The following is a 27,465-nucleotide window of genomic DNA, read 5'->3' as shown; positions in this document are numbered from 1 at the left end:
TTTTGAAATTAGGTCACGCTGTAGTTTTTCATGGAAACAGAACGGTTCCGAGAAATAGCAAATGCTCATTATAGATGCATCAGTTGACATAATCTAACAGTCGTTAGACGGGTTCGTATCACTTGATAGGAAAGGTAAGTACGCTTTGTAAATCTAGTACTTTCAGATAATCACAATCGTGCACACTATTTGACTAACGTGTTTATCAGGCTGTTACTTTAAAGGATTTGTGCAGCCAAAATTTTTTGATAATACGACAGGCTATTGCTTTGGGTGAATGAAAAATCAAAGTACTGAAAGTACTCATAGTCAGGCATGCCTAGCGATATAGGTCATATATACTGTTATGTATGACACTAAATACATGTAGTTATGAGATAAGGGAGATAACTCCTATAGTTTTTTTTATCAATACATCCTATGAAGGTCATATCATTGATTTAGGTTATAGAACTTTCTAGAATATAATCATGTATAAACAAATATGTTTGTAAACATGTTGATTTTAAGTAGAGATCTAGAATGATCTATTTCCAGAAAGTTATGTGTGTTTACTTGTTTACTGTTTTTAGTTAGATATTTCTAGAAGTAGAAGGTTCTCCAATATTCTTGAATTACGGTTTAGCTATATATACTCCAGCTGTCCAAGGCTAATCAGAACTGTAATGAGACCTGTAATAAGACATATCAAGAATTGTACAGTGCCATATTAGATTCTATTGGGAGAGCTATTGTGATTTTATCTGTGGATTATTACAACACTTTGTGTGGATTTATTCATATTGCCTGGAACTTTACAAATCATCGGTGGACATTCAATTTCCTTGTGGATTTGTGATTATTGTTAATTTGAAACCTGGAGGGATCAAGGATTATACCAGGACATTCGCATACAGATAAGTAACACTTTAAATCATAGTATTACTCTTGTACCACCACCAATTACTTTAGATATTGTAAACCATCTCTGTAAAATATTGTATATAATTAAATTGTGTTTTGAATTTAGCTGCTGGTTTCTCATTTCTGTTATTCGTTCATGTAACAGGAATTGGGGGCTCCTGTCCGAGATCGATATTTTAATTTGTGAAATCTAACTTTGAAAAATTAATTAAGAAATTTTCAAAATTTGTGTACAAACTTGGAGTTTACATTTGAAACCAACAGCTAGATAAATATGACTACTATGCAGGTAGAACAGTTTGTTAAAGCGCCATCCCTGGATGTTCTTTTGCAAGTTAGTAAGAAGGATTTACTGTTATTGGGTAAACATTTAGGCCTAGCTATCAAAACTAATTTGAGGAAAGCTGAAATTCGGAATGTAATTATAAGATATTTTGTTGACAATGGCAAATTTGACTCTAGTGCATTAGATAGTATAGAGGAAACAGTCACTTCAGGAATCCAAATTAGACAAATGGAACTTGAACATGAAATGAAACTAAGACAAATGGAAGTAGAGAAGGAAATGAAAGAGATGGAGTTAAGAGAAAAAGAAAAAGACAAAGAAAGAGAGTTAAGAGCAAAAGAAATTGAAAGAGAATTAAAAGAAAAAGAAATTGAAAGAGAATTAAAAGAAAAAGAGATCGAAAGAGAACTAGAGAAGCAGAAAATTCAAGCTGAAACAGAACTTAGAATTAAAGAATTAGAGCTAGCTTTTCAAGACGGTTCAAGTAATCCAACTTTTAGGGGTTTACAAGGAAACAGAGGTTTTGATGTTAGTAGAAACATAAGGTTAGTTCCTCCTTTTCAAGAGAAAGAAGTTGACAAGTATTTTCTGCATTTTGAGAAAATAGCTGATAGTATGAAATGGCCTGAAGATAAGCTTACAATGCTTCTTCAAAAGGTCTTGATTGGTAAAGCTAGAGACATTTATTCTTCTTTATCTGTAGATGAGATTTCAAATTACCAAGTAGTCAAGAAAGCTATTTTGAAAGCTTATGAGTTAGTTCCTGAGGCTTACCGCCAGAAATTTCGAAACTCGAGAAAGAGAGATGAACAAACTCATGTAGAATTTGCCAGAGAAAAGGAACAATTATTTAATAGGTGGTGTGATTCTAAAGAAATTGATGACGATTTCGGTAAATTGAGGCAATTATTGTTGATAGAGGAGTTTAAAAACGTTGTGTCCACACAAACATAAAAACTCATTTAGATGAGAGAAAAGTTGAAACACTTAGTGAAGCAGCTACAATGGCTGATGATTACGCTCTCACCCACAAAGGCTCATTTGTTAAAAACAGTTCTCAAGACAAAAACAGTACCACAGGTACTAGTAAATTTGGTCAGCCTAGGAACCCAACCTTTAGTGGCCCTTCTAACGACAAACCTAAATTAGGTGATAAGACTAAGTCTGATTCTAAAACAGATCATAGGGCAGGTGTGGGGTCTCCTTCTGGTCCTGTTTGTAATTACTGCAAGAAAGTAGGGCATACTATGTCTGAATGTTATTCTCTCCAGCGTAAGGAGCAAAGGCGTAAACAGTCAGTTCCTTCTGTGTTAGCTATGTCAAAGCCTAGTCAGAAACTTAGTGATATTGTGGAAGATTCTAAAGTGTCTGTTGAGATTAAGAGCTCAGAGTCTGATAGTGTCTTGGAGAAGTACTCTCCCTTCATTTCTGAAGGTTTTGTTTCACTTACTAGTGATATTACCAACTTGAAACCTGTGAAGATTTTGCGAGATACTGGGGCTTCTCATTCTTTGATATTAGATGGCGTAGTGCCTTTGTCTGAGGAGACCTCATGTGGTAGTAGTGTTTTGCTTCAAGGTGTAGAGTTAGGTTTTGTTAATGTGCCTCTCCATTCTGTTTATTTAAAGTCAGACTTGGTTACTGGGCCTGTCACCATTGGTGTTAGACCGGAACAGAGGGCGTGTCGCTCATTTTAGGCAATGACTTGGCTGGAGAGAAAGTTAGGGTAGATCCCTTAGTGTCCAGTATTCCAGATAAAACAGGTGATGCTGAGACTATTCAACAGGAATTTCCTGGTATTTTCCCTTCTTGTGCTGTAACTCGTTCAATGGGTAAGAAGGTTTCTGATGTTGCAGTAGTTGAGGATCATTATAGTCCAGGGTTAGGTGACACTTTCTTGGCTCATGATATAGAGGATATCGGGGGCAAGTGTGATCTTTTGAGCAATCCTGTAGACTTTGATAGTGATGGAGTTGTTCCTAACAAGGGTACTTCTTTGTCTGACATGATGAGTAAATCATCTTTGTCTAGAGAGGAGCTTATAGTAGAACAGAAAAAAGATCCTGAAATCTCCTTATTGTGTAATCGGGCTTTGAGTGAGGAAGAGGCGGAGAAAGTCCCGGTTTGTTACTTCCGTCGGTCAGGTGTGTTGATGCGCAAGTGGCGTCCCCCTGATGTGTCTCCCGAGGAAGACTGGAAGGTTGTCAATCAAATAGTTGTCCCACCGAGGTATAGGCAAGATATTCTAAGTTTGTCTCATGATGTACCTATGGCAGGGCATTTAGGTGTGACCAAGACTTATAACAGGATCTTAGATCACTTCTTTTGGCCCAAGTTGAAACGGGATGTGGCTGATTTTTGTAGGTCTTGTCATACTTGTCAGGTGGTAGGGAAACCTAATCAGAAAATCCCTGTTGCACCTTTGCATCCCATTCCAGCATTTGAGGAACCATTTAGTAGAGTCATTATAGACTGTGTAGGTCCTCTACCCAAAACTAAGTCTGGGAATGAGTATCTTTTAACTATTATGTGTGCTTCCACACGCTTTCCTGAAGCCATTCCACTCAGAAATATTAAGGCCCCTAACATAGTCAAGGCTTTGGTTAAATTCTTTACATTGGTTGGTCTTCCAAAAGCTGTCCAGTCGGACCAAGGTTCGAATTTCATGTCTGGTATTTTTCAACAAGTCATGTACCAGCTCCAGATCAAGCAGTATAAGTCTAGTGCTTATCATCCAGAGTCTCAGGGTGCTTTAGAACGTTTTCATCAGACATTGAAGAATATGATGAGATCTTATTGTTTTGAAAACAAAAGAGATTGGGACGAAGGTATACACATGTTGTTGTTTGGCGTTAGAGAATCTGTACAAGAATCTCTTGGCTTCAGTCCCTTTGAACTTGTGTTTGGACACACTGTACGTGGTCCTTTGAAAATTTTGAAAGACAAAATTTTGGACGAAGATTCTAAAGTGAATCTCTTAGAGTATGTGTCTAATTTTAAGCAAAGGTTGACAAGGGCATGTGAATTGGCAAAAGAAAATTTGGCCGTTACTCAAACCAAAATGAAAACATGGTATGATAAAGATGCCCGTAAGAAGTTTTGATCCAGGTGACAAAATTTTGGCCCTATTACCAATACCGGGTCAGCCTTTGCAAGCTAGATATTTTGGACCTTATGTTGTTGAGAAAAAGGTCGATGATGTTAACTACATTGTACAAACTCCAGGGAGGCGCAAGAAAACTCAATTATGTCATGTTAATATGCTTAAGAAATATGTAGATAGAGAAGAGAGCAAGACCTCTCAACCTATTGCTACTTTGATCTCTCTGTACCATCACAAAGTGAAAGTACAGCTGATATTTGTAAATTAGACTTAGATGGTGGTGTACAAGATGTAGGTTTAGACTGTGATGTTAAGTTACGGAACTCAGATGTGCTCGCGAACTTGGACAAGAAACTGTGTCATCTATCGGAAAAGGAACGCAATGAACTTAAAGATTTGATACTTGAGTATAAACATTTGTTTCCGGATACACCAGGCAAAACAGATGCTATCTATCACGACGTGGATGTAGGCGATGCGCCACCTGTCAAGCAACATCCTTACCGTGTCAATCCTTTGAAAGAAGAACACTTAAAGAAAGAAATTCAATACATGTTGGACAATGATATTATTGAACCAAGCAAAAGTGAATGGAGCTCTCCATGTGTTCTGGTGCCAAAGCCAGACAAGACATACCGGTTCTGTACTGACTTCAGAAAAGTAAACTCTGTCAGTAAAACAGACTCTTATCCAATTCCAAGGATTGACTCGTGTATTGACAAAGTTGGCAAAGCCAAGTACGTAAGCAAGTTTGACCTGTTGAAAGAATATTGGCAGGTGCCATTAACAGAAAGAGCTAAAGAAGTGTCGGCATTTGTAACCTCACAAGGTTTGTACCAGTACAAAGTGATGCCGTTTGGTATGAAGAATGCCCCGGCAACATTTCAACGTCTTCTTAACAGCGTGATATCAGACCTGGAAGGCTGTGATGGATACATTGATGACGTCATCAACTACCACGACACGTGGGAAGAACATCTACGCGGGATTCGTGAATTCTTCGAAAGACTCACTACCATGAAATTGACTGTAAACTTATTGAAATGTGAATTTTGTCATGCAACTGTTGAATTTTTAGGCCATGTTGTAGGACAGGGGCAGGTTAAACCTGTTCAGGCCAAAGTAGAATCAATTATAGATTTTCCAGCTCCTGGAGGCAAGAGAGAGCTGATGAGGTTTCTTGGTATGGCTGGATACTACAGAAAATTTTGTCAAAATTTCTCTGTTATAGCAGCTCCACTTACTGCTTTGTTAAAGAAAAATATCAAATTTGTTTGGTCAGACGAATGTAAGTCTGCATTTGAGAAATTGAAAGCCATACTATCAAACTCACCAGTTCTGACTGCTCCAGATTTTAATAAACAGTTTAAACTGTTTGTTGACGCCAGTGATGTAGGTGTTGGTGCTGTTTTGATGCAAGAAAGTACTGAACAAATTGACCATCCAATTTGTTACTTCTCGAAAAAATTTGACAAACACCAGAGAAATTATTCCACCATTGAGAAAGAATGTTTAGCATTGATTTTGGCCTTGAACCAATTTGATGTGTATCTCTGCACTACAGTTGTGCCTGTGTTGGTCTTCACCGACCACAAACCCTTTAACATTCATTGGAAAAATGAAAAACAAAAATCAAAGAATTCTCAGGTGGAGTTTGACTTTGCAAGAATACAATCTTGACATCAAACATATCAAAGGGAAAGACAATATTCTAGCTGATGCTTTATCAAGGATTTAAATATGACTTAATATGTCAAGAAAGTTTCCTTTTCAAGAAAACTTTCTTTTCTTTAAGGAGGGGTGTGTTATGTATGACACTAAATACATGTAGTTATGAGATAAGGGAGATAACTCCTATAGTTTTTTTTATCAATACATCCTATGAAGGTCATATCATTGATTTAGGTTATAGAACTTTCTAGAATATAATCATGTATAAACAAATATGTTTGTAAACATGTTGATTTTAAATAGAGATCTAGAATGATCTATTTCCAGAAAGTTATGTGTGTTTACTTGTTTACTGTTTTTAGTTAGATATTTCTAGAAGTAGAAGGTTCTCCAATATTCTTGAATTACGGTTTAGCTATATATACTCCAGCTGTCCAAGGCTAATCAGAACTGTAATGAGACCTGTAATAAGACATATCAAGAATTGTACAGTGCCATATTAGATTCTATTGGGAGAGCTATTGTGATTTTATCTGTGGATTATTACAACACTTTGTGTGGATTTATTCATATTGCCTGGAACTTTACAAATCATCGGTGGACATTCAATTTCCTTGTGGATTTGTGATTATTGTTAATTTGAAACCTGGAGGGATCAAGGATTATACCAGGACATTCGCATACAGATAAGTAACACTTTAAACCATAGTATTACTCTTGTACCACCACCAATTACTTTAGATATTGTAAACCATCTCTGTATAATATTGTATATAATTAAACTGTGTTTTGAATTTAGCTGCTGGTTTCTCATTTCTGTTATTCGTTCATGTAACAATACACGTAGCATTAATAGGTAATGTACTACGGTAATACTTTTAATTTCCTCATGCTTTTATCAATGTAGTCAGACAAGTCAACAAAATTATTCAATAGTGTTCTTTTCACATTTGATTATCTTATACTAAAACAATATGCCGAGTGTTAATAAAATATCTTTGATATCATTCAATATCAAATACGGGGTACTGTTCATTTAATATCCTTTACAAATAAGAATTCCCATAGGCACAGTAATAGCTGATGGAGAATTAGAGATTTTCATTGCTGTTTTTATCAGGTCATGTGGTGGTCAAAATTTGTGACAATAACGGTTAACTTCTTGTATCAATCACACAATGTTTCATTATATATTGTAGCATTTACTGCAGTTGTGATAGAGGTAACTTTATGGAATGTACATGCAAGTATTTAATGAACAATTAACACTATTATTTACACTAATAGTTTTATTACAAAATTTGAAAAAGATACTGTATTGTCGTGGAACATTTAAGCAGATTATCATCATGAAAAACATTTGTATAATGTAATACAAAATGAATTTTAAGATTTCACTGTTATTGCTGAATCATCTTGCGATGAAATAAAATCATTAAAGCTAAGAAAAAAGTTCAACATACATTTTGTTATCATGTCAGTGAGGCTATTTTACATGTTCATTGGAATGTTATTGACAACACATTGCTAGTTATGTTAAATTGAGGTAACAATTGCAAATAAAAAAAGATCTGTAAATTCCTACAGCTCAAGAGAGTGCGGTGATGCAAAAACTGGGTATGTTCCAGCTTTTTGAGAACAATGAAAATTTTTAAAAATGTATATTTTTTCTGCCATTCAACAGAAGTTAATATCCAGTGATTAATATATGTTTTACTTGTAATTTTACAAATTGAAAATAACACAAAAATCTTATTTTGCATAAGGAAACCATATCTGTTTAACTGTAAAATTCTATTAAATGTTAAACATAACAATGCATCTCTGATATACTAGTTACTACACATGCAGTATCCATTTTAAATCATCTATCGATTTCAACACTGATATTATCTATTATAAATCATGTACTGACTTCAATACTTGTAGTATCCAACATCTAATGATTTCTACGCATTATTTGTCAAACATAAATCATCTACTGATTGATTTCAACACTTTCTTCTATTAACTTCTATACTAACATAAATCATCTACTGATTTCTTCACATTAAGTATCCATCATAAATCATCTACTGATTTCTACACTAGAAGTATCCATCATAAATCATCTACTGATTTCTACACTAGAAGTATCCATCATAAATCATCTACTGATTTCTACACATTAAGAATCCATCATAAATCATCTACTGATTTCTACACTAGAAGTATCCATCATAAATCATCTACTGATTTCTACACTAGAAGTATCCATCATAAATCATCTGCTGATTTCTACACTAGAAGTATCCATCATAAATCATCTGCTGATTTCTACACTAGAAGTATCCATCATAAATCATCTACTGATTTCTACACTAGAAGTATCCATCATAAATCATCTGCTGATTTCTACACTAGAAGTATCGATCATAAATCATCTACTGATTTCTACACTAGAAGTATCCATCATAAATCATCTGCTGATTTCTACACTAGAAGTATCCATCATAAATCATCTACTGATTTCTACACTAGAAGTATCCATCATAAATCATCTACTGATTTCTACACTAGAAGTATCCATCATAAATCATCTGCTGATTTCTACACTAGAAGTATCCATCATAAATCATCTGCTGATTTCTACACTAGAAGTATCCATCATAAATCATCTACTGATTTCTACACATTAAGAATCCATCATAAATCATCTACTGATTTCTACACATAAATTGTCCACAATAAATCATCTACTGATTTCTTCACATTAAGTATCAATCATAAATCATCTACTGATTTCTACACTAGAAGTATCCATCATAAATCATCTTCTGATTTCTACACTAGAAGTATCCATCATAAATCATCTACTGATTTCTACACATTAAGAATCCATCATAAATCATCTACTTGATTTCTACACTAGAAGTATCTATCATGAATCATCTACTGATTTCTACACTAGAAGAATCCATCATAAATCATCTACTGATTTCTACACTAGAAGTATCGATCATAAATCATCTGCTGATTTCTACACTAGAAGTATCCATCATAAATCATCTACTGATTTCTTCACATTAAGAATCCATCATAAATCATCTACTGATTTCTACACTAGAAGAATCCATCATAAATCATCTACTGATTTCTACACTAGAAGTATCGATCATAAATCATCTACTGATTTCTACACATTAAGAATCCATCATAAATCATCTACTGATTTCTACACTAGAAGTATCGATCATAAATCATCTACTGATTTCTACACTAGAAGTATCCATCATAAATCATCTACTGATTTCTACACTAGAAGTATCCATCATAAATCATCTGCTGATTTCTACACTAGAAGTATCCATCATAAATCATCTACTGATTTCTACACTAGAAGTATCCATCATAAATCATCTGCTGATTTCTACACTAGAAGTATCCATCATAAATCATCTACTGATTTCTACACTAGAAGTATCCATCATAAATCATCTGCTGATTTCTACACTAGAAGTATCAATCATAAATCATCTACTGATTTCTTCACATTAAGTATCAATCATAAATCATCTACTGATTTCTACACTAGAAGTATCCATCATAAATCATCTGCTGATTTCTACACTAGAAGTATCCATCATAAATCATCTACTGATTTCTACACTAGAAGTATCCATCATAAATCATCTGCTGATTTCTACACTAGAAGTATCCATCATAAATCATCTACTGATTTCTACACATTAAGAATCCATCATAAATCATCTACTGATTTCTACACATTAAGAATCCATCATAAATCATCTACTGATTTCTACACTAGAAGTATCCATCATAAATCATCTACTGATTTCTACACATTAAGAATCCATCATAAATCATCTACTGATTTCTACACTAGAAGTATCCATCATAAATCATCTACTGATTTCTACACTAGAAGTATCCATCATAAATCATCTACTGATTTCTACACTAGAAGTATCCATCATAAATCATCTGCTGATTTCTACACTAGAAGTATCCATCATAAATCATCTGCTGATTTCTACACATTAAGAATCCATCATAAATCATCTACTGATTTCTACACATAAATTGTCCACAATAAATCATCTGCTGATTTCTACACTAGAAGTATCCATCATAAATCATCTACTGATTTCTTCACATTAAGTATCAATCATAAACCATCTACTGATTTCTACACTAGAAGTATCCATCATAAATCATCTACTGATTTCTACACTAGAAGTATCCATCATAAATCATCTACTGATTTCTACACTAGAAGTATCCATCATAAATCATCTACTGATTTCTTCACATTAAGTATCAATCATAAACCATCTACTGATTTCTACACTAGAAGTATCCATCATAAATCATCTTCTGATTTCTACACTAGAAGTATCCATCATAAATCATCTACTGATTTCTACACATAAATTGTCCACAATAAATCATCTACTGATTTCTTCACATTAAGTATCAATCATAAATCATCTACTGATTTCTACACTAGAAGTATCCATCATAAATCATCTTCTGATTTCTACACTAGAAGTATCCATCATAAATCATCTACTGATTTCTACACATTAAGAATCCATCATAAATCATCTACTGATTTCTACACATAAATTGTCCACAATAAATCATCTACTGATTTCTTCACATTAAGTATCAATCATAAATCATCTACTGATTTCTACACTAGAAGTATCCATCATAAATCATCTACTGATTTCTACACATAAATTGTCCACAATAAATCATCTACTGATTTCTTCACATTAAGTATCAATCATAAACCATCTACTGATTTCTACACTAGAAGTATCCATCATAAATCATCTACTGATTTCTACACATAAATTGTCCACAATAAATCATCTACTGATTTCTTCACATTAAGTATCAATCATAAACCATCTACTGATTTCTACACTAGAAGTATCCATCATAAATCATCTGCTGATTTCTACACTAGAAGTATCCATCATAAATCATCTTCTGATTTCTACACATAAATTGACCCATCATAAATCATCTACTTATTCTACACTAGAAGTATCCATAATAAATCATCTACTGATTCATCCTAGATGTCAATTCTTATTGTTTTTCACAATATTTAGGAAAGTAGGTCACACTGATCTAATTTTACAAAATTCATGTTCGGTATGTTTTGGTCATCCCAGATATCAATTCTTATTGTTCTATAACAATATATAGAAAATTAGGTCACACTGACCTAATTTTGCAAAATTCCCCTTCACCATCTATTGGTCACCCTAAATGTCAATTTTCATTGTCCTGTGGTAATTTTTAAAAAAGTAGGTCACACTGACCTAATTTTACAAAATTCATGTTCGTTGTGTTTTGGTCATCCCAGTTATCAATTCTTATTGTTCTATTACAATATGTAGAAAAGTAGGTCACACTGACCTAATTTTGAAAATTCAAAAATGCAAGATCAGTAAGTTTCGCACTCATCTCAGATATCAATTTCTTTGGTCCTATGATAATATTTAAATATTAAGTATTATTTAAATTTAATGTACTAACAATGACCATATTTTGTTTGTTGTTTCTCCTGAATGTCGTTTTTAGGTCACCTGAGACGAAGTCTCAGTTGACCTATTCTTGTCGTCTGTTGTCCGTCGTCGTGCGTCAAAATATTACAAGGAGTCAACTTATTTTAGGTGTATAGGTTCCATAATAATTGGATCAATATATAAATTGCCACAAGATGAATTTGCCCTTGCTTTCTCACCTTTCAGTGTGCTAGTTTCATATGGCGGCGGGGAGTTTATGTCTTAGATATTTTCTAATTTTTTTTTGCACTTTGTTCTTTATTTATGCATCAGAACTCAGGTGACCGGTAAGGCCCTTGGGCCTCTTGTTATTGTTATGCGACAATTTCAGAAAAATAGGTCACACTCATGAGTCATGATTATAGACGTCTTTCTGTGTTATAACTATTTTATCTATTGATCATTCAAAGATTCAAAGTAATGTCAATCAAACCAAACATAAATTCATTACAGGTTTTACATTTAGAATTTTAAAATTTGTTAACATTTACTACACTTATGCTAAAAAAATGTGCTATGCCTCATGTTGTCTACAAAGTCTGAAAAAGACATTTGTCACCAACCAAAATTTATCAGCAACTTAAAGCTCCAGGAATGTTAAACTGGATAGGAACCAGTGTAAACAGGTACACCGGAATAAGTAAAACAATACACACAAGCATGTGCGTTTGTCACTTGGCCTCCAATGTAACAGTACACGAGGCGCATTAATCTGAAGCCGTTGTCTAAGCTATTCACAGGCTCCATTGGCGGAACAGCGAAAACAATTACCAGTATATGGTTTTATTTCAGGGAGGGAAATTGATCAGCCATTTCTTATCTGAAAAAAGCACGGATATTTGGCATATCTTTGATAAAGACAAATCAAAGAAAAAATAACTTCTACCTAAAACTTTCATTTTGATTTTCATACATTTTTCTTCCGCATTGAATGATGCTGACTATAAAATACAGCTTCGAAATCACTGAAAAGCCAGGGACTATCTTCAGCGGCGCATTGATTTCACTGAAGGTAGTAAAAGGCAGTGAAAGTATTTTTCTCAAATGGTCGCTATGCCTATAGTCAGGCAATGCCTAAGGCATGCCTGACTAATTAAGTGCCACCCAACGAATCGCCTAGCTTTTAGCGCTATCGGTTGGTTTTGGTCGTGATTTACGTATATACGGGTAGTGTCGACTACGGTCATGTGGTCTTGTGATGGCAGAGTAGTACGCGGCTACACAAGGTAAGCCTAGTACTATACATGTATACAGCACACATATATACGTATACGTTAGATCTACAAATTGAGTTTTTCGAGTAAATGGTTATTCTAGCTTTATGATGTAGATATTTTTAGTTTAAAAACATTCCATTTACACCACTTCAAAAATTCAAACAAGTATATATCTATACTTTAGATTAGATAATCAGTCCAATTTGATAGCGATATCAAAATGATGTTCGGATCAGTCTGGACTGAGATTTAGATAGCATATGGTGTAAATTTCAGTGTAATTAATAAACAGTATAATGTAACACTATCTTTTTACGAGTAAAATCCCAAAATTTAGCATGAATATATCTAGAATCCGTGGTTTTATTTCAAACTTCTGCTATAACGATGCAAACACGGCACAGTTTTTGAGTAAAAATAAAATGTGGACGGTTATCAGTTATGTGATATTGGATAAAAGTACCGAACTTATACCGAAAATAATATGTATATTTATATTGTTGCCTTTGAAACTTTATCCATAACATTAAAATCTACCGTAAAACAAAGACTGCAAAATGAATTTGTACAAAAATGGTTTAATGACATGGAGAAATCAACAGGATGTCGTACGTATTCTATTTTTTTTAAAAGTAAGTTTGAATTTGAAAGAAAATATCTTGAGAACGTCAAGCCAGCAGATAGGCAACTAACCATACAATTCAGAACTTGGAACATGCACTTATGTTATAGAAAATGGAAGATGGACTGTGAAACCTGAAGTAAATAGAACTTACATGTATAATCTGTGATTTACTGACATTGGAAACGAGTACCATTAATGTTTGAATGCGGTGATAAAATGATAAAAAGTTTAAGAGAAACAGAGGATCTTACCTGAGTGACTATGTGATATGAGATTTATCAAACGAGTTCAATAATTTGACATGCCACGAGCCTTTAGGCGAGTTGCATATCAAATTATTTAACGAGTTTGATAAATTTCATATCACATAGTCACGAGTGTAAGATTATATTTATCACATAACTTATTTATTAATAGAAATATAAGCAAAAGTTTAAATATCGTCTCTATATAAAACAGTAGAAATCCAGCTCGGATATGACGTTTCCGTCTACTGAAACAATCATGCGACGTCTATATATATTGTGACGTCAAAACTACATGTGAGGTCATACTAGAGTTATTACACATGCGTGTTACGATATTTATGATATGGCTGGACGGACCAGTTAAGTGATAAATGTATATATCAATCTACTACTATATATAGAACTCATAGTGTTATCAAATCATAGGCCTATCTACAAGTTGTAACATAACTCTATGGTATCTATTTCATTCCGTTGTAGTGATCCGCCGTTGTTCTGCCACCACTGTATAAGGTGTATTGTGCCAATAGTCAGGTCACCGTTAAGGCCATTGTCTTATGTTAGCATTATATTTAATCAACTTTCATTTTTTGTTAAGGAAATATAGTGGGTCTGTAAAGGAAAGGTAGTAAGTCCTTAATGGGAGAATAAATTTGTTGTGACAAGCCAATTTAACTCCCAATGACATCGACCTTGTTGCATGTTATATGGTTTTTGAAACAAAAACAAAAAACGATATTCATTAGTCGGTATCTACTTGCAAGGGCAGACAATTCTACAACATTTTGAATATACCACAGATGGCTACCCCTAATGAGTTAGCAGACATCATTCTCGCAACTGATGAATCGACCAATGCTGAATGGAAGAAGGTCCCATTAAATGTATGTAGTGTGAGACTTGGAAACTTCGTCCAGAAACGACAGCGGAACTTTTTTATAAGGCTGGTGCCCTTGTTTGAGAAATACAGTTATCACCCCGATAATGAAAATGTAAGATGTTAATATTTTCCACGTTAAAGCCAGGCACCATACTATGGGTAATCTATCATATATTGGAGTAAGTTTCGAGGATGATAATAACCAAATATACATTTTGTTACTGTAAAATGTCAAACTCTCCGTAAAGTTGAAGAAATAAAATGTGTCATTAATATACAAATACATATAATCTGTATAAATGACTTGAGGCCATAACAAAGTTATTTGTAATGCTAATTGAAATTATATATATTGAACATACCCGTATCAATGATTATTGAAAGTATATCCCAACATTGACTTTCTTTCAGCTGAAAGACTTTCTTAAAGAACGTAGAGGCCAAACATTTTCATTACAAGATATATCAGTGAAAAAAACATTACCAAAAAACATTGTAACAACTGATCGTGACCTAAGTCCAACAATTGCAGCTGGAGAGGAGGAACAACTACTGTCCATGGGAGGCAATTACACCAGTGGTACCAGGACAGAAGTACCAGCTAGAAATTTAAATTATTCATACATTAAACGAGATAGTCTAGAAAAGCAGCTTAAAATATGGTAAGTGTATTGATATTTAAATACTACCTGCATCGTCAAGGTGACAAAATGCTGATGCCAGCCCAGTGAGAATATCACTGTCACCAAAGGCGATGGTGATAATTTTGGAGTGTGAAAAAAAGTTTCCATACTGTGCAAACTATGTGAATCCGCGTAGCGGATTATCTCAAAAGATTGCAAACAATTTTTTCCATAGAACGATGAATTTAAAGCAAATATAGTGACATCCATACTTATAGTTAATTTTTGAGACTATTTGATTAAATGAATTATGTTTTAATGTGCGATTCCATAGGTTTTTCAACGGATTATTTTTCCAAATCAATACGCAACGTCAATGTTTTTATTGTGACGTCACGATGAAGTCGGGTTTTCCCACCATTCAATCTTTGTGTGAAAAACAAATAAGAAAAGTTAAAAAAGAAAAGTTCCGAATTTACATAAATAGATGCTTTATTTTTTTTTCTCTTTCAATTTTTTTTATTCTCCAAAAACATCATTAGAAACAATACACAAATTTAACAGTGAAGAAAACATATGAATTGATGGAATGTACAAACAGTCATTCATAAAAGATATTATAATTATATATTTCTTTATGAAAAAAAACAAATTGTTGAGTTATAAAGGAGAAAATATAAAATCTGAATGTACAACATTCACTCACACTTCCACACATGAGCTGCATCGAATTAAAGTGCTATGATAGTCATGAAATAAGTAATTTTAAGTGTTCCCACCTTTTATTGAAAACATTTAGAGTTAGATTTTTTTTATTGGTATACTCATCTAACCTGAAATAATATTCAAGATCTCTTTTAAAACTTATGACAGATGGGGGATCATTAGTATATTTGAGCTTATATATATGAAAATTTGGCTAAAAGAACTAAAAAAATTTACATTTGTAAATTTGTGACTTTGAAAACCCAATATTATTCCGATATTGGTAAATAGATGCTTTATTAATAGTTTGCTGAAATCCTTGATACAGGTATTTATCACCGCTATTAGGTTCTTTTTAATTTATAATTCTGTGATTCTGAAAACATTGATTTCACGATTTCTTAGTTCTTGTTGCGTTTTAGTAACAAATTGTAAATTCGCAAAATATCCCACTTAGTTAAATAAGTATAAATTTTCCCTCGCGTAAAATTACATTATTGCTTATATCGCATATTACTTATGACCCCATACAAAGGCATAGAGGGTCAGTAAGATTTGTATGGGGCAAGGGTATACCCCGAGCCTCCTATACTTCATACTGAAACTCCATGTCTTTATAGGGGTCATGATCAGTAACTGAGTATATAACGAATTTATCGCATCGAGGACCATTAATTTGTTTCATTAGGTCTTTGTTTCCTATATTTGTTTTATCAACAATCTGAAATCACACTTGAATCATGCTGGCGAAGGATACAAACAGACGACGCTTTTTTAATAATTGACATAGGCCTACATATTTATTTATGTATTTCTTTTCGGAATCTGCAAATGTACTGTATAAGAAACCTGCAGAATAATACTGAATAATTCATAAATTAACAATAATGTCCACATTCCAAGTGCACAGTAGGCCTTCCTCAATATGACACCAGACTTGCTGTATATTGAAAGCACCACAAACAAAAGTGACGCAAACATCCATCCAACATTTGAAGCGCAATCTCCTTGATCATCTCTGCGTTCTCGCTGAGATAATCACTCAAAAGTTATGCCGATAAATTGATTGTAGAGTGAGGATTGACCTGTACTGTACGAATCCCTCTATTTGTTTATAATCACAGTCGAGAAAACGCTTGAATTGTTTGACTTTTACAACGTCATCAACTTTCACACTGGCGTAGGGGAAGCGACTCGCATTAAAAATGCATTTCTACTGTAATAAAATGGTATATTTACTGGAAGAGAATGTGTTTAAATTTTGAAGTGATGGCGAGAGCCGCCATATTGCACCATAATGAAATTTACTGACCCCCCTATCAAGTGTAAGGGGTTCACCACGTGACGGCTCTCCGCCAATCATTTGGGGACATTTCTGTCGAGGTGCGATAAGTAAAAAAATGTATATATAGCGGGAACATATGTGACAAAGTTAAAATGTCTCCTCTTTGTCTTGATAAGGTCCCTGAACATGGAATCCGATTATATAAAGGACATGAAAAGAGAAAATGTTATCCCATGCATTGTCAACGAACTGTGTGAAGCCATACAACCAACAGATGAAGCAGACGGCTTGGCTACATCTACCAAACGGCGGAAAGTGGAAGGAAGCGCCAATTATAAGCCGGTATAAACTTATATTTGTTGAAATTAATGCAAGGTAGTCATCCAGTAAATGAATCTGATTTAAATACAAATCCTTATTATCATTCCGTTTGGTAAATGATCTAACAACATCCACTTAAGGGTCACGTTTTAGTGACCTTTCAAATATGCCAATCACATTGCCGCTTGCAGAATTTCAGGGGACTGGAAAGTTTGAAAGAGCTGCAAGAATATTTCTTGTTTACTTAGGTCCCTCGCTCATTCTGGACAACAAAGATAAATGTATATGTAAACTGGGACGAAATGTCGTTTTTTAATGAAGGTGTTGAAATTGCAATTGATCTGAAGTACATGTGTCATAAAGGTCATCCGAACATGACCCCTTATGGGATGTTATCAGATCCTCTATGGAACGGAGGTACAATGTAGTAATAAGTATCTGTATTTTTATCAGGTTATAAAGATGCTACAGCGCCGACGAATATGAATTGGTATATATCAAAAACATCAAATTCAGATGAATTAGTTCTTTTCTTCGGTAATAAAAGTTATTTACTTTACACTATTGCCACTATTGAAAAGTTTGAGCTTCATATTTTACTTCTGTATAAAAGTATTTGAAATAATAAATTGCATTGTGAAAAAAATCAATGCCATTATACCCTATTACTGTATATTGAATGCTAAGATAACGAAAGCAAAACTTAATATTTCATATGTATTTATGTGTAATTAGTAATGTATATATTATATTCATTTTGCAGTTCCATTCGGTAACCATAGTAACCAATGAGCATCTCATGTCAAAACTTTTTCATTGTATTTGTCATCTTATTAAAACCTTCATACATGTACATCAATTTTCAGCTTAAAAAGGGATTGGTTACATTTAGACCAATCAGAGGCCTCTGCTATGCTTCCAAGAGAACCATCATTAACCATAGGATATGTGTAATAATAGGTATCATATGTTACATCACTTGACCAAGATTCCAAAGACTAATGCGTTATTTACTCATTGCATCAACATTACTGTGGCGTTTTGTTGAAATTGGTATGAATGAGAGTGCCCCATACATTCATTTAGTTGACTTTTAACCTTCATTTGATTGCATTGGTAACCATATACAGGTAATTATTACTTTGCACGATTTTAATTCACGTATTTTGCTGAGCAAACTAATTTGAAAAAAAAAACATTGCCAGACACATGCCTCAAATACAGGTTAAGTGGACTATAGAAATCTCAGCATAGAAACTTGGAATTAATTATCCTTACTAATTGGTTAAAGTTGACAGTGCTACAGTGTAGTTAAAGTTAAAAAAGAGTAGGACCTTCCATTTTCGTTCCCTCTCTTCCAGTATGTCAATGCGCAAATGCATTGTCAGCTTTAACAGGCCATCACGACTTCGAAGTTGCCCTCATGTCATTAATTCGCGATAAAATTACTGCTAAATCAAACCTATTATAATGGAGTACCTTTTTTTCTCCCTTAACAATATTTAATTTTATTTTCTTTTGCAACAGACTTATATGCCAATTACACCAACGATTCGATTGGGTCACGAAACTTCGGAAGAAAAACATGCGTGTGTCATTGGTCCAGTTCTTTACAAAACGTTACCATTGGAGGTGTCTGGAGATGGGAAAATGACAGCAACAAAATCATCGAAGGGATTTCTAAAAGATACATTGCCAGTACTCAATAATGCACGACGTTGCAGAATTGCGCTTTGTGGTATGCATTTTTGTTATAATTGGTTGAATACATTTACCAATGCAATTGCTCAGTTATTGTTTGTGTTCATAATCTAACATTTAAACAATATCTAAACTGAAGTTTATTGTTGAATAATTGTCTCTAGTATGTATTTGCAATATGTAAATGTATACTATATTCACACAAACATTTTAGCGAAAAATGTCTGGCAGGAACAACGCTAAAAGAATTGTATCGCAGAGTATAACAACTCTTAACAAATGATTATATTATTTCAAAATCCATCAATAACTGTGGAAAAATTCTTTGCTTGCCAAGTTGAGTAACTACGATAGTCAGGATGACAGGATATATAGTTCCGCTTATAGAAAGTTATAGCTGCCGTTAAATTAGAAATATAACAATAATCAAAAATAGGAATTGTCAACATCAAAATCTGATCATATATCAATAATGTTTATTTCGAACAAATTAGGGATAACCTAGGCGAAACGACTACGTAGATGTATCGTTGTCAGAGTAGTGATGCGGTCCGAAGTGGAGCGAGTCATATTTGATGTTTAACTGAGGAAAGATAGTGTGGGATATTCATGGTATGGTCGTTGATAACATAGTTTGAAACACACATGAGCTGCTGACTTTATGTTATGGATGTGTCGGTGTACAAACGCGATATAGATCCGAAAACTATATTTAGAGTCCCGTATATTGGGGTAAGTCGAGTGACTGTACTGATGTAAACTATGGAATTCCCCCAATTATTATTGGGGAAAACTCCCGGTTGTAGTCCCGACCAGCGATTCGCTTTGTTGTTTATAACCGTAATAAATGCTTGAACACATACTCCATTTTGATGTCAAATACCCACTTGATCTGGATCTAATATCTATTTCTTTTTTGAAATCTGTCAACCTATGACAAGTAAACTTTGTTTACATTTCAATAATTTTTTTCTTTGTTTTCATACTGAAACTAGCTTTCTGATTGGCCGATTTTTTTTTCCATACCACTATAATTAATTTTTCTTTATTTCTGGCTTTCTGATTGGCCTTATCATTCTTTGCATTCCACGATGAAAAAATCCAGGAATGGCGCGGAAATCCGACGTTATCGTGACGTCACAATAGAAACATTTACGTTGCGTATTGATTCGGCAAAAATAATCTCTTGGAAAAATCAACGGGATCGTACGTGTAAACGTATTTCATTTTATCAAGTAGTATGGAAAATTAACCAAATTAAATTTCGTTTGCAAACATTGTGAGAATCCGCTACGCGGATTCACACAGTTTGCAAACAAAATTGCTTTGATACCCCGATGAAATTAAAAAAAATAGTGACTTCAATGCTTAAATGAGAACAAAAATCCGAGAATGGCGATGAAACCAGATGTTTTTGTGACGTCACAATAGTAATATTGACGTTGGGTATTGAATTCGAAAAATAATCCCTTTAATTATACGCGGATTCACACTGTTTGCAAACCAAAATTAAAATCCAAACCGCGATGAAATTAAAAAAAAAATAGTGACACCAAAGCTTAATTGTAAAATTTGCTGTTCATTTCTTTCGATACTAACGAGAATGATATTGTGTGTGCCGCCTAAAGTTCCATCTTTTTGTTAAACATTAAGCCTCAATCAAAGCAAAACTATGTAGTGGAAAGATGTAAATTAAGTAATAACTTAGATTAGCATATGACGCAACAACTTATCGAAGCGTGCAGTAGAAGAAGTACGGTCTGACCGGGATTGTATTCATACGACATTGCGATTACGTTAATTTTGAACTCCAATTGACTACAAAGGAACATATGTAAACCTGTGTGCATGACTTCGCTTTACACTAGACTGACATGTTATATCCGTAATGCTAACTCTAACATTAATTGCATATCATGCCTCATATTTGACAACATTGTGAATCAAACGTAGGTGGCTATGGGGCGAACATAGTAGTAGTTCAGAAGATGAAGAGATTTAATTCCACGTCATTTTTGTAAAATGTGTAAAGCATCCGATTCGAGTAAATTTAAAACAATCTAATACTGTAAATCAACGATCGTTCACGGCACGGTTAAGTGATTGTCATTTCAAAATAAGCTCTCGAAGATTAATAATCATCAATTAAAGAACAATAAATTCAATTGTCTATCAGTATAGTTGATGTATACATTAATTCGCGGAGAGAAAATTTCGCGAATTTACATGGATCGCGAAATTCGCCTAGGTAAATCACGCGCGAACGAACATTAGTTTACAGTAATTCTTTATATCCATACAATATATTAAGCACATCCAGTAAAGTTGTTGTGGAGTGTCTCATAACTAAGTCCTTAATTTTCTCTTCTGCCATAAACAGCAGACACTGAACCCAATAAACCATCGGTCTTGGGTCCACAAATGGCCGATATCCCTCAAGGAGGAATGAGCAGCATCGTTAGTGATGGGGCCGCTGGACAATTCAGCAGTACAAGTAGTATGTACATGTATTACTCAAGACAAAGAATTCATTGAAAATTGATATTTTATCTTGGTTTGTGTTGAATGCCTTCGACGATAAGCAAACATTTCATTTTCTGTTGTTTTCACCTATTTTTATCTTGCATAAGTTTAATTATGTCAGGTTTCCCTTTTGGAAGATAAAAGCTGTAAAATTTAAAACAAAGATGAGTTTGGCTTTCAAAGCAAATATGCATCACGTAGTTCTTTTGCAAATACATCCAAACTTAATTTTAAATTTGATTGAAAATGAGTCTACGTTTGTCCGAGTTGCAATTTTACCTTGTATAATGAGTTTCACCAAGCATTTTGGAGTCTAATATAAAGAAACTGTTAAGATATCACGATCATTAGTGTGATCCGGGTGTAGCATGTCATCAAAATAACTTAGAAACATTATGATGGCTGAATGGGGAACACATGCTAAAATGAATACGATATATAGGGATATGATGACATTTACAACATCATTGTAAAATATAACACATAAATATACATGTACTTGAAAGAATTCTTTTGTTTTAGACAATTCAAATCCTACACTTCAGTCGAGTTATCGGGCAATAGAAAAATTGCTTGGCCACATAGTCCGTAATGAAGATATTGCTAACGCATTTAGGTGTCTCAACAGCGACGAGATACAGTACTTATGTCGCATGGTAAGTAAAAGACTTATGTCGCGTGGTAAGTAAAAGACTTATGTCGCGTGGTAAGTAAAAGACTTATGTCGTGTGGTATGTAAAAAAAAACCTTATGTCGCGTGGTAAGTAAAAGACTTATGTCGCGTGGTAGGTTAAAAGACTTATGTCGCGTGGTAAGTAAAAAAGACTTATGTCGTGTGGTAAGTAAAAGACAGATGTCGCGTGGTAATTAAAAAACAGATGTCGCATGGTAATTAAAAAACTTATGTCGCGTGGTAAATAAAAGACTTAGGTCGCTTGGTAAGTAAAAGACTTACGTCGCTTGGTAGGTAAAAAACTTATATCGTGTGGTAAGTAAAAAAACTTATGTCGCGCGGTAAAAAAACTTATGTCGCGTGGTAAGAAAAAGACTGATGTCGCTTGGTAAGTAAAACACTTATGTCGCGTGGTTAGTAAAAGACTTATGTCGCGTGGTAAGTAAAAAAACTTATGTCATGTGGTAAGTAAAAGACTTATGTCGAGTGGTAAGTAAAAAAAATTATGTCGCGTGGTAAGTAAAAGACTTATGTCGCGTGGTAAAAAAACTTATGTCGCGTGGTAGGTAAAAGACTGATGTCGCGTGGTAAGTAAAAGACTTATGTCGTGTGGTTAATAAAAGACTTATGTCGCGTGGTAAGTAAAAGACTTATGTCGCGTGGTAAGTAAAAGACTGATGTCGCGTGGTAATTAAAAGACTTATGTCGTGTTGTTTGTAAAAGACTTATGTCGCGTGGTAATTAAAAGACTTATGTCGCGTGGTAAGTAAAAACTTATGTCACGTGGTAAGTAGAAGATTTATGTCGCGTGGTTAGTAAAAAAACTTATGTCGCGTGGTTAGTAAAATACTTATGTCGTGTGGTTAGTAAAAGACTTATGTCGCGTGGTAAGTAAAAGACTTATGTCACGTGGTAAGTAAAAGACTTATGTCGCGTGGTAAGTAAAAGACTTATGTCGCGTGGTAAGTAAAAGACTTATGTCGCGCGTGGTAGGTATAAAAGACTGATGCCCCATGGTAAGTAAAAGATTCAAGGAGGTAGTAAGTGAAATACGTACGTAGTATGGTAAGTAAAAAACGTATGTAGCGTGTGGTAAGTAAAATATAAGTAAACTAATTACGTACCATGGTTGGTGTAAATAACTATGTAGCGTGGTAAGTAAAAATATTGTGTAGTATAGCAAGTAAATGCTGATGCACCCATGGTAAGTTAAAGTTAACGTTAATATGAGTAGTTGATGCCGGATTCGATTGAAATGCTGTTTTTTATTTCCACGGTTTACTATTCTGTGATAAATTCTTTATTTGGTTACAGAGTTTTGCTTTACTTTCACTCTGCCGTATCTGATGTCAACAAGTATTTTCTGTTGATATTAAAGATGAAAACATAACAAGCTACTGGTTGATATTTTTGTTAATTCATTTATTGTTACATTTCAATTTGAATAGAAATTTATCAGAGTTAAATTTACTTGCAAAATTTTAAACAGTTGCAACTGGCAACATATAAAATGCATGTGATAAATCATAAAATATTCTACAGTTTGAAAAACAAGAGCATACGTACGAGGACCTTGATATACCAGATGACAACTCCGTGTCCACGAACTGCCGGAATATTTTGCTGTTTGCAGGGTTTGAATCCCAGGTATGCGCATGTGTATTGTTAGTTTTCTTTCCTGTATTGAAATAAAAAATGAAAGTGAAGTATGAGTATCCACGATGTATGAATGCTGTAAGTACAGAGATATATCTCTGTATTAGCGAATAAAATGGGGAAAACGTTTTATTACATATATAGCCTACTACTTTTTCTAATTGACAAATTTGAAAACATTTTTTCTGCGAATTTCTATCTTATTTACATTCTCCTTTAAAATGCATGAATGTACTCAGAAACCAGAAAAAGGGAAATGCATATTATAATTAATTGCTTAGGTCTTCAGAATCATCCAATAAATAAAGACTTACTAATGTCTATTGTATTTATATCGATGCTTACATAAGCCAGGCACACTAACACTGAAGGAGACTGTGATTGTGGCTCCACCAGAAACATTGAAAGCGTCATACTACTTATCTGTTCTTCTGTTCGAAACCCCAGGGGATATGCTCAAGTACCTGAAGGCATCCACAGTCAACTTGTTTCCCTTGGTTAGTACTTTAAACCTTCTTTTTTTCGCGTGAGAATTGATTTTCGCGTATTTCCCAGTGATTAGAAACCAATCTCGAAAATAACTGGCTGCACAAATGTTTCAGATGCAGATGAAGTAGAACCTTAGAAACCAAATTCGAAAATAACTGGCCGCGAAATGTTTTCAGATGCAGATGAAGTAGAACCTAAGAAACCATATCGCAAATAACTGGCCACGAAATGGTTTAGATGCAGATGAAGTAAAATCTAAGAAACCAATCTCGAAAATAACTGGCCACGAAATGTTTCAGGTACATATGAAGTAGAATCTAAAAAACCAATCTCGAAAATAACTGGCAACAAATTGTTTTAGATGCAGATGAAGTATAACCTCAGAGGTCTCGATCGCGAAACAATAACGTCGTGAAAAAGACGTTATATGCGTAAAATCGCAAAATGACTTCGTCGCGAAAATAACTTGGTTAAACATTCTTGTGGATTATTTCGCATGACTTATAACAATGTTTTTATTGCATGATAATAATTTATTTCGCATCATAGTTTTTAAAAACCAATTGTTGTCTTATAATCGTGACAATTTACATTTTTAGTTTATGTGGTGTTAGAATGTTAGTCTAGAAAGTCAAGATTTAACGTATATTAACAAATAAAGAACATATAGACTGGTCTTATTCGTAGAAAGTTCAAATTACGTATATATCAAACAAATAAAGAACAAATTCTGATCGATATTGTTCTATGAAAGTCCAATTACCCGTATATTTACCATTAAAGAACATATAGATGTTATTCTAGAAAGTCATCGCTACCGTATATTAAACAAATTAAGTTCAAGAGATGTTTTCTTTCTAGAAAGCTCAAATTCACCGTTTATTTACACAAATAACAGATAATAAGATGTTATCTAGAAATCAAATTACCATATGATATTAAAAAATAAAGAACAGATAAATGTTTATTCTAGAGCAAAGTCAAATACCGTTTCTTAACAAGTAAAGAACAGAATCATGGTAGCATTGTTATTCGAGAAAGGTCCCATTCATCCGTATTTAGTTACAAAACTAAAAAACAGATACCACATTGCTAATTCTATAAAATCAAATTACCGTATAATCTCACAAATATACAGAACGAACATATATCTGCTCTTTTTTACTTATCTATCCTTGAACGAGTCACCAGATACCGTTAAACAAACAAATACAAGATACATGATTACTAATGTGTAAAAACTAGTAAAGTACACATATACCGGGTAATCTACACCAAAATAAAGACATACACAGAAGCTATTACTAGAAAGTCAAATAACCGAGTATCCTAAACAAATAAAAGACAATGATGATATGGCTACGATTATTCTAGAAAATCAATTAACCGTATATTAACAAATAAAAGAACATATAGATGTTATTCTAGAAAGTCAAATTACCGTATATAAACAAATAAAGAACAAATTCTGATAGATGTTATTCTAGAAAGTCAAATTACCGGATATTAACAAATAAAGAACTTAAAGTATGTTAATTCTAGAAAAGTCAAATATACCGTATCATAAACAAATAAAAACAGATAAATGCTATCTCTAGAAAATCAAATTACCGTATATTAACAAATAAAGAACATATAGATGTTTATTCTAGAAAGTCAAATTACCGGATATTAACAAGTAAAGAACAACATATAGATGTTATTCTAGAAAGTCTAATTACCGTATATAAACAAATAAAGAACAGAACTCTATCAGATGTTATATCTAGAAAGTCAAATTACCCGTATAAATTAACAAATAAAGAACAGATTCTGATCGATGCTTATTCTAGAAAGTCACATTACCGATATATTAACAAATATAAAGAAACATATTCTGCTCGATGTTATATTCTAGAAAGTCAAATTACCGTAAATTAACAAGTAAAAGAACATATATGTTAATTTAGCCTAGTGAAACCCAACAGAAAGGAGTCAAATTACTGTATATTTTATCAAGATCAAAATAACAACCGTTATGCAAATAAAGAACCTGCTAGATGTTTGTTCTAGAAAGTCTAATTACCTGTAAATATTAACAAAAAAGGAACACAACAGGACTGTGATGTCTTAATGTAAGTAGCGATTTGATGATTATTGTTTTCACGATATTACCCTCTCGTCAACCTAGCACCTTTATTCTGATCTATATGTACATATATCTAATTGCATTTAATTGTCTTAAAAAGATTTTCCAACACCAAACTATTTTCTTGTTATATTTTAGTTGAAAATTAAGTATTGAAAAATGCGTTTTTTCAGTTGAGAGATGCGCTACTTCTAAAATATCTCTGGTGTGGTGATGTAGAAGTGCGTGGCAGTGATGCTGTTTTAAGCTGTCCTGACGCCATGAATCTTTCTCAAAAGTTTGATATTGGTATTTGGTATAAAAGGCTCTTCTCAGTTTGTCAGCTTCCCGAAGTCCCGAGAATGTCTGGCGACTGATGTCCCTGGGTAGCAATGTTATATGGTGGCCAATGTAATGCAGTACAGTAATAGTTACCTTAGTTACCTACCGCCATGTCATTGGAATAATGGTTCTTTACAGTGGACGTGCGCAGCAATATATTAGAGTGTTTGTTTTGAAATACTTTTTGATGACTTTGTCACTTGGCTCTCGTTTACGATTATGACATCGTTTTGTGGTTTAAAAAACATATTAAGTGATTGGTATTATATTTAATAAATACAAAATCGATGTTCGAAAGACAAAACTGGGGGGGGAAATTCCGTAAATAATAACTGTAAACATTTTTGCTTCATCTAGGTTTTTTTTTCTAGAATACAAACACTAGAGCATGGATTCTGTATTTACTAAATATAGAACCAATCACGCGTACATCGCAATACTTGACAATTGAAATACCGTTATAACTCTTTACCAGTTTCCTCACGTCGTCACAACAAAATCACAGAATTCTATTAATTAAAC

General features: G+C 33.6%; 1 protein-coding gene across 1 annotated transcript; it reads left to right on the top strand.

The window, feature by feature from the left end:
• Positions 1-26,917, top strand: LOC138312539 (uncharacterized; the record flags this gene model as incomplete). Its single annotated transcript, XM_069253365.1, has 10 exons — positions 1-134; positions 14,439-14,630; positions 14,930-15,180; positions 17,308-17,473; positions 18,980-19,190; positions 21,534-21,650; positions 22,199-22,332; positions 23,892-23,996; positions 24,356-24,502; positions 26,796-26,917. Coding segments are annotated over exons 2-10 (1,445 nt in total), but the record flags the coding sequence as incomplete, so codon positions are not given.
• Positions 26,918-27,465: the final 548 nt, after the last annotated feature.

Source organism: Argopecten irradians, unplaced genomic scaffold, assembly GCF_041381155.1.
Source record: "Argopecten irradians isolate NY unplaced genomic scaffold, Ai_NY scaffold_0361, whole genome shotgun sequence".
Lineage (NCBI taxonomy): Eukaryota > Metazoa > Mollusca > Bivalvia > Pectinida > Pectinidae > Argopecten > Argopecten irradians.
This window is presented reverse-complemented; position numbering and strand designations above follow the sequence as displayed.